General features: G+C 33.6%; 1 protein-coding gene across 1 annotated transcript in view; it reads right to left on the reverse strand.

Annotated features, from left to right (window-relative positions):
* Window positions 1-7062: 7062 nt before the first annotated feature.
* Window positions 7063-9200, reverse strand: part of GNAI1 (guanine nucleotide binding protein (G protein), alpha inhibiting activity polypeptide 1) — a 30568-nt gene continuing 28430 nt past the window's right edge. Inside the window, exons 7-9 of the mRNA XM_010001789.1 lie at window positions 8470-8623; window positions 7369-7583; window positions 7063-7280 (exon numbers count right to left, since the gene is read on the reverse strand). Coding sequence (XP_010000091.1) covers window positions 7393-7583; window positions 8470-8623 — 345 coding nt within the window. The 3' untranslated portion in view covers window positions 7063-7280; window positions 7369-7392. The remainder of the gene's footprint in view (window positions 7281-7368; window positions 7584-8469; window positions 8624-9200) is intronic.

Below are 9200 nucleotides of genomic sequence, written 5' to 3' on the forward strand. Positions count from 1 at the left end.
CATCCTACCAAAAGGTGTTTGTGTTTTGTTTTTTTTTCAAAAAAAAAAAAGCTTTCCACTTTTAAACCCTTTTCACTTATAAATAGCTTTGCAATTCAAGATAAACAACAATAAATGGAAACTGATGCAGGAAAGAACTGTAAGAATGAATGAAGGACTAAAAAAACCACATTGTACAGAAAGTCTCATCAGGCTGCATCCAGCCCTCTCAACAAAGAAACCAAAATAACAGCTAAAAGTTGGCTAGCTCAGTCTTACGTGAGCTTTAAGTTTTTCCTGTTTGCTGGTAATTCCAAAACAATGGATAAATTAATTTAAAATTTAATTAGATTTTGTAAACTATTAGAAATAAGATAGAAAAAAGGTGTGAAAGGATGATTTTGTTACCATTCAAGGACAAAGAGGAGGGACATGGCTCTAGTCTCAAACAAGATAATAAAACTGGCTAAACAGTCACACCTTCAGGATACATGCAAATGAGTTCAGCCCCTGCTTTGGTTCAGAGCAAGGACCTAAGTAAAGGTCAAACTCTGAGACCTTCTGTTACATTTATTTTACTTCATACTAGATACACACATTTGTTGCAAAAGAATGAATTGCTAGGAATGGTAACTGATACATACAGATTCTCACCCTTCCGGAAATGAGAAGTCAATTTTATCTGAAAAGAAATCATTTTAACAAGACAAGGTAAAAATAACCACTTCAGCGTATTTACTAGCCCACTCAACAGGGCACTTTTCTCAGACTTGAGGAGGTCAAATGAATTTCAAAAATCAGACTAAATTTGAACCTCAACATCCCATTTGCCAGCTGATTAGCCTTGCCACTAGATTACAGAAAATACTGTATCACCATTCCCTCAGTTCTGTATATAGTATGACAATGACAAGTGGTGTCTCCAAAAACCTGGCACAGATGTATTTCACAAACAAGCTTCCAAACTGCTGACAAGATGCAATCAAGTGTGTAAGTGTTACTGGAAGAATGTAAGCCTTAGTTACCCAATATGCATAATGAAAATTTTGCAAATTATTTCTTTAGTGATCACATCTTCCTTACCTGTTAGATGTATAAGCTACATTGTTTTAAATAAACCAAACTACATTGCATATATCAAAGTCTAAAGCACACTTATCACCACATGCCAACTGATAGGCAAGCACCTGACAAACTGTTTCAACTTACTTGAGATTATGAACATTCAACTCAGTCAAATTATCCCACTTCTAGAACTGTTCATTGCTTTCTGAAGTCTTATTGAAAGTGATGAAACAGGTAACTCCTTTTTAAGCTTCCACTGAAAGTCAATTCATGTAAACAACCCTTTTAGAGCAGTCATCACAGTTTAGTTTCAAAGGACTGTAACACTTGTGCTTTGAAGTTTGGGGTTCCACAACATTGATACTGTTTTATTATTTCTTTCCTCTTTGTCAAGGAAATCAACTGTCAATGTACTGGATTAAAACATTAGAACTACCAGGTAATACTACATATTCTTTGCTGTAATTCCATAGAAGATACAAATGCTTCATTCTGCCTCTTTCAGCCTATGGGGGCATTGCATTTCAGTACTGGTCTTAGCAAGGCTCACACAGAGCACTTTAAGTGCTCCATTAATCTTCCTTTTACAGATTTGCTAATGAAAAAGTGAAATAAATTGTCCATGTCTCATTTTAATATTAAAGACACTATTAAATTAATTTACCAGCCTTCGGATCTTTTTAGATCTTTTCAGATTTTTAGAAACACTCTGAACATGAGATTACAGCACAGAAAGGGGCACAACCCTCTCCCTCAGTATTTGTAAGATCTGGCTGCCTAGGCTTTTAATATGCAGACATCTAACAGCCTTACCTGGGAAAGGGGTGAATAGCTGAACAACTGCACATACCTCACTATCTTCTCATAACTGGAGATTCAGACAATAAAAACATACAAAACCCAACTTCATACCACATTACTCTCCCAGTGTTGCTTTCTTCAAATATTGGACACAGCTGTGAAGTTCATTACGGAGTAGTCTCTTTAAAGCTGTCCCAGAACATTAGTCTCAAATGCTTGACTGACTACAAACATCTTGAAAAAGTTTTTTGTCTCAGCAGATGCTGTAATTTCTGGCTTTCTTCCATTCCTTGAACAGAGTCAGAATGCCAAAGACTGATAATGTTATAAAGAAATAAGTAGTAAAACACGGCAAACTAACAACATTTAAGACAAACCAATGTAACTTAGTATGAAAGATATTGACAGAAACTATAAGTAACAACTTCAGAATTGTATTAAACGTACTCAAATCTCCATGTGCAGAATTAGACTCTTTTTTACAATAACATTTCCAGAAGTATGAAGGATTAAAACCATATTTTTGTTAAAGATTAAAAATATTAGAAAGATTAACTTTTCCTTGCTGTCTAAAGACATAATACACAGAACAAGAACACATGTTCAAATATGTTTGCTACACTAAAACCACCAAACATAATTTGGATATGCTTTTTCTCGTTGTTGGTGTTTAGTTTTATATTCAAAATCATGCAGCTGATAAATTCTGGGGTTTGTATATTTTAATAAATCTACCAATGACTCATATTAAAAAAATACAAGCTCTGGCAATTTACACCAAGTGAAAGTTAACACTGTTCTCAGTGGAAAATGATCTTTCTTTTAATAACAAAGATCTCACTCAAAGTTAGACAAAGTATTTTAAGTTTGTGATTTATTAAATCAAAACCGTAATAGCTGCATCTTTGTTTTATCTGCCAAAAAAATCTTGGCATACCGGACAAGTACTAGCCTTTTAAAATCAAAACTATATAAAAGGATGACTTAGTTTCACAGGATTTTTATAATAGATTCTGTGGAGTTTTGTATCACATTGTAAGAGAATCATCATACAAGAACAAAAAAGTAAAAAATTTGTGACTATACACCAGCGTATTTTTTCAGAGTCAGACATTATGGTTCCAGAAGTAAAATGTTACACCACTGAGCTTGTATGCAAAACTGATGGATTATTCATGTATTTTAGTTAGATAGCTGTTACTTTCCTTTGACAAATAGCCAAACTCTTCTGCAAGTATCTTTTTATCTATTTTAAATGTCTCTTCCACTCAGCTATTTGTACTGTGGTCTCAAAAGTGCATTTGGATTTTGCAGAAATGAGGACACTTATTTGTAAGAGATAACTGAAATATGGGTCATACTGCAAAGACTTCTGGTCAAACTATTATCACTCTGAAACTACAAGCTACATAACTGAAAATCTGCACCTGCTCAAGTTCCTGCTTTCCCAGACTTTTCTTCATGCTTTTCAATATAAACAGATGCAGTTTTACAGTTATTTATTCTTGAATCAGCTTGCATATTGTTACATTATCATAATAATTAAAAATCTTACATTAAATATGGAGATCTCTTCCTTATCTGCAAAAGAGATTAAAGATGAGCACATTCTGTAGTATTCAAGGTATGTCTACACAATAGCACAACCTGTGACTGGGAAAGCACAGTGACACCACCTTCTCCCAAGCTTCTGTATTAGTGGAAAGACAGAAAAAGAGGGAGAATTAAGAAATTAGAGCAACTAGTTCTGGGAAACTGCAGTGACTTCTGCTGACAACAGATTTGGTCTTAAACATCTTTTGCTCCATTACACTTTAAAAAATAGAACCAAATTTCAGATAACACATTCCACTAAGTACATCCTTGCATACATACATACCTTCTGTAAAAGCTGCTCTGAAATTCCTTTCAGAATTGAAGCACTGCACTACAGCATGAGCTCAGTTCTTTCCCTTCCTAAAATCCAGAAGGGAGTATATGGCATAGAATTACATTGTCCCATATGGTTCTCAGCCCATTGACTGCACAATAACCTGAACGATGCTTTAGTCCAAGCAAATTATTACTAAAATAAAACTGCTTGATAACTCTTATCTCTGCTGTGTCAGATAACAATCATAAAGCCTCCCAACCACCACAAAAAAGAAACCATGTGCAGAGCAGAGCAAACCAACCAGAAATACCTTGTCTGGAACCATGACCAACTTGAAAAACACAGTCCCAAAATATGCTGTGGATAAAAAGCTTGATAAATGCATTTATAATACAACCATTTTTACATACACATTCCACAGCCTGTGAGTACATTATCTCACAGGCTATGAATTAGTCTAGGATAAGCTGGTTTTAGCCTTTTGTTGCAACTTCTACACTTTTTTAAAAATGAAAAAGTCAAGGATTTGACGTTTACAACCCTAGCATTAGTTTGTGACCCACAGAATATTACTTATATTAATAAGAAGTATAACAACTTCAAGACACAACCACACAATAGGATAGGCAGTATCTTGGTAGGGTTTCCTTTTTGCTTGATTTAAAACAGAAACTTTTCATTTTTCCCAGTTCTAAACACATTTGAGCCATCATGCTGTTCAGAATGCTGCAGATTGATCTCTTTTGCTCCCCAAGGTTTTATGTACAATTTAAATAATGAAGCTGCTAATTGCATACATGGAAACAGAAACTGCAATCCAGCAAATGCTACTCTGTCCCCATGCTATGATACAGGACCCTATTTTAGTTACTAAGAAGTTACTATATTTAACATCAAACTTCCTGCAAATCCAACAGATAAGTATCATGAAGACAAACACAAATTTTTCCAAACCACACTTATACAGTTAAGCCACTTAAAAATAACATGTTCAATCATGCTTGTATTGTGCTGAGAGACTTCAATGACAGACAGTATGATCACAAGACCACAGGGGCTGGAGAAGTCTCTGTAAATTCCCTACATACACCTAATTTAGAGTATTTAAAATAATCTGAAAGAATAGGTAAGATAGTAGAGGGAGCTTCCTTGTGCTAGGCTAGAAAAAGCAGTTTGCCTGGATACTCTGCATGAAGAAATATGAGTAACAAAGAAGTGGAAGAGCATGGAGGAACTTTATTACAAATGCAGTGACTACTATGTGTGTGGTTTCCACTACTGCATGTAAATCATCTGGTAGCTTGTCCTAGAGCAGTGGCCCGGGCTGACAGCTTTTATCTCAAGACAAAAATTGATCAACCAGTACAAAGCATCTATAAGGAAACATACCTACTGTCTACTCACCAAGTCAGAAAAGACAAGTTTATCAGCTTGGACTAGCAAGGAAAAATATTTCATTATTTTCTTCTAAGTTAAGATGTAAATACTTCACAAAACACCAGTTATAACATTTCCAAAGTTCTTCCATTGAAGGCATTAGAAACAATATAGTAAAGGAAAAATATTTAGGAATTAATCAATAATTACCACTTTATGCTAATCTTCATTTTACTGCTTCTTGCGTAAGGTTTTTGAATTCTCTATTGACTTTCTATCTTCTTATTCTTACTACCTAGTTATCTAAACTGGATGGATGCAAAAAGATTTCCATCAGCACATTTAATGAAAAACATTTCTTTCAAGCAAGGCACAAAATTTAGATTTATTTATGTAATCTGATTAATCCCAATTTTTGTTTTACATTAAGTACAAAAAACAACTTGAATGCAGGTGAAAATACAATTTCCACAAAGTAGTTCAATGAGTTTCAAAACCAGTTATGTATCCAGAACCATAAAGCACAATTAAAAGCAGTCCAGGATATACAGATTGCTTACCATAAATGCTGAAAGAACTCATAATGTATGAACATATTTAACAACCTCCAGTAATAAGTTATCTCCTTTCTAATCTTTCATCTGAAATGCATTTAGCAAATCTGTACCTAACAAAGGAAGTATTAAAAAATGAGAAGGGCAAGTAAGCTCTACTCAAGCTATCCAAGGTCTAAATTAAACACATACACAATCAAAAATTAAATAACAGAACAATGACAATATATTGTGGTTTAACATTTCTAAGAACATAAATGCTAAGATAATATAGAAAAATAGCAACAGGATCAAAGACTTATTCACTTCTCAAAGAACTTACGGTGTACTGTAGCTGCCTGAAATATTTTAACAATTATAGAAAATTGTATTTCCAAGTCTGGTATGTTTGTATTTTCTAGATGACAGACAACCATCCATGAACTTATTTACAAATAGAAGCTTATTCTTATTAAAGTCTGTATAAAAAAAACCAGTTTTGGCACTACCCATAAGGCAATGGATGATATGTACCTAAGGTAGCAAATCACATAATGTAAGTATAACCAGAAGAAAATAATATTTTCAACTTATTATTTAAAGAAACTGTGAAACTTAAATTATAATTAAAGAGGATGTTAAAGAATCAGTATTTGCGAGTCACTAAAACACCCTATCCAAAATACGTCAGATACTTTTTATATGCAACAGGAAATTGCTTTAATCTGTGAAGCCACTGTGCTATGTCTTGTGGGAGAACCTGATATTTCTACAGTTATTAAATTATTAAACCAGTTTTATTACCAGAAAATAGCAAAAAGTTTCAGGAGAAGATGATTTCAGTTCTTAAGTAAGCAGAAAAAAATATTACTCTGAAGTCCAGCCTTTCTGAACGGCCTATAAAAAAAACCTCAAAGGTAACTCTGCCATTCACTCCACTGAGTAAAGGCCACAGTTTCAAACTTTACTTTTATGAATGGTTTTAACAACTTCCTTCTTGCATTTCTATCAGCTTCAATGATAGTTGAACCTTAAAATTCAGTTTTTATGTTGCCACATGTGCACTGCAAAGACTGCAAGCCCAGAATTCATTAACTGTGGATTTAATTTAAATTTTAAAAAAATCTTTGCATTTCTCTTACATTTATAAAAATTTTTGTTTCAAAACTTAAGGCAAAAAACAAGTTTTATTGGTTTTGTTTCTTTAGGTCTGAGCAGGTATATGAGTCTGTTTAAATATCAAAAAAACTAACACCATATACAGTATTACTAAGGAAAGTAAAGAATAAGGCAGCATGCATCCTTAAGATGAAAACAAAATTTAATTTTACAAGATGTTTAAATAATCCAAAGGCAAAAAGTGTCTGTCTCCTCTAAGAGTATCTTCATAAAACATGGAAATATTAGAGGACATCAAGTTACTAAAATATTCCATTCAACGTTTATACAAATACATTACTACAATTTTAAGTTTACATACAATCAACTGACATCTCAGTGTTACCTAATTACTTAAATTTACAAGACAAACATAAATAAAGCTGTTAAAACAGGCAAGTACAGTACTGATCTATCATTCAGCACAATGTGGTTTGTACTTCTTTCACCTTGAAAAGAATCAGATTAGAATTGTGCGAAGTCGTTCTCCAAACCTAGAAATAGAAGAGAATTAAGTCTATCTACGCACAGTTTACACAGCATGGGCATATTCCAACTGCCTAAGTCCTGTTTGTAATTTACCATTCAACAACCTTTTGTCTGTTCTCAGAATAGGCCACAGTCTTTAAGGTTATTTTTAATAATGACATCAGTTACAGCATCAAAAACAAACTGCACATTTTTTGTGTCTGTGGCACATGTGAAGTGAGTGTAGATTTCCTTTGTGTCTTTTCTCTTGTTCAGATCTTCAAACTGACATTGAATATAAGCAGCTGCTTCTTCATAAGTGTTTGATCCTAGAAGGAGAAAATTGCTCAGTAAGCAGATTTTAAAACTGAGAAAGAACTTGAACTGTATCTTTGAAGGAAGTGGTTCCTTGGAAATAGTTAACCTAAACCTGAAGAAGAGTAATTCCACAGTGATTGCTTTAAGACACCATAAATAACCCTTGAAGGATACCTTTTGGACACATTTTTAGGAATCAAAACTAAAGACTCAATTCCAGCTGCAGGAAGAGTCTTTATTTACTAAAGTGAAAGACAGAACAAGCAATGAATGACCCTACCTATTCCCTAGATTAAGGTATCTTGTTTCTTTTGAGTTACCCACTTTGAATATTTATGTTTTTAAAATGTTTGGGTTTTTCCCAAACTCAACTAACATTTGGCTACATACTTCTCATAAGCTTTTTACCTCTAACATGCTAATTTCTGTACAATGGAATAGTCCCAAGTTACAATGAAAAAGATACATAAAATGGCTAAGACTTGTTAAATGAAATAATCCTCTTTTGTTACCTATTTCCCAAATAAACCACCTACTTCTGACATGTATGTACACTCCGTTCCCATAAACTCTCCTGTATCCCCAGGGATTCCTACCAGTGAAAAAAATTACATCTAAGTACAAAAATAGGAGGATATGAGAAAAAAGGGCTAAAAAAATTAGGCTGAAATGAGTTGCAACAATAACACATAAATGCTATCAGTGGGTCACCATTATTTTACCTGGTTAAAAGATGAATCTGACTTAGTGCTATTTTATATGTGAACCATAAAAACAAACTCCCATCTTTAGGTATCTAAAATACTTAAATCAGATAGAGTTATTGAACTCCTCCTATTTGTGCCACAAAAATGAGATAATAAAAAATTACTCAACATCTGTGCCCCCCTCCAATACCTGCATATTCAGGGTAGCAAATAGTGAGAGGACTCCTTTTGACTTTTTCTTCAAAAAGATCTTTCTTGTTCAGGAAGAGAATAATAGAAGTGTCTGTGAACCATTTATTGTTGCAGATACTGTCAAACAATTTCATGCTTTCATGCATCCGATTCTGTAATTGGAAAAAATACACCTTGTTGTATTTCATCAGGCTTCAGTAACAAAAAAAGGATACACACCTTTGATTAATTGCAAATGAATCAGGCAAGCTACAAAGCCAAGTTTCTAGCATACAGAACCACATTTCACCACACGGAAATACAGAGAGGCCAAGGCCACTACTAAGAACACATTACACAGGTAGGCTTTAAGCAAGTATTATTTTTTTTCTCATTTCAAGATTTAAGCTGTTTAATATTTTATAATTTTTTGTTGTGCTTTGACATTTTGCAGAACAGATATTTTACAGAAATTGCAGAGTTGCCAGAATTTGTCTAATTAGATTTTCTGGAAATTGAACATTAAATTTTGCACCTAACGGAGACTCTTGCATAAGAAAAAAAATGCACCTATAGAAATAGAGAATGAAGTGAGCACATTTTTTCCTCTTACCCTAATTTTTAACTCTGTAGAGAAATTATCCAACATGTAAGTACTTTGGCCAAGCTCCAGACATTTAAGTAGCAGGATACTAGCTATGACCTTTTGTGATTACAATTGATTTCAAAGGTTTTTTTAGTGTCTCTTTC

This window comes from Chaetura pelagica, unplaced genomic scaffold (assembly GCF_000747805.2).
Source record: "Chaetura pelagica isolate M959 unplaced genomic scaffold, ChaPel_1.0 scaffold137, whole genome shotgun sequence".
NCBI lineage: Eukaryota > Metazoa > Chordata > Aves > Apodiformes > Apodidae > Chaetura > Chaetura pelagica.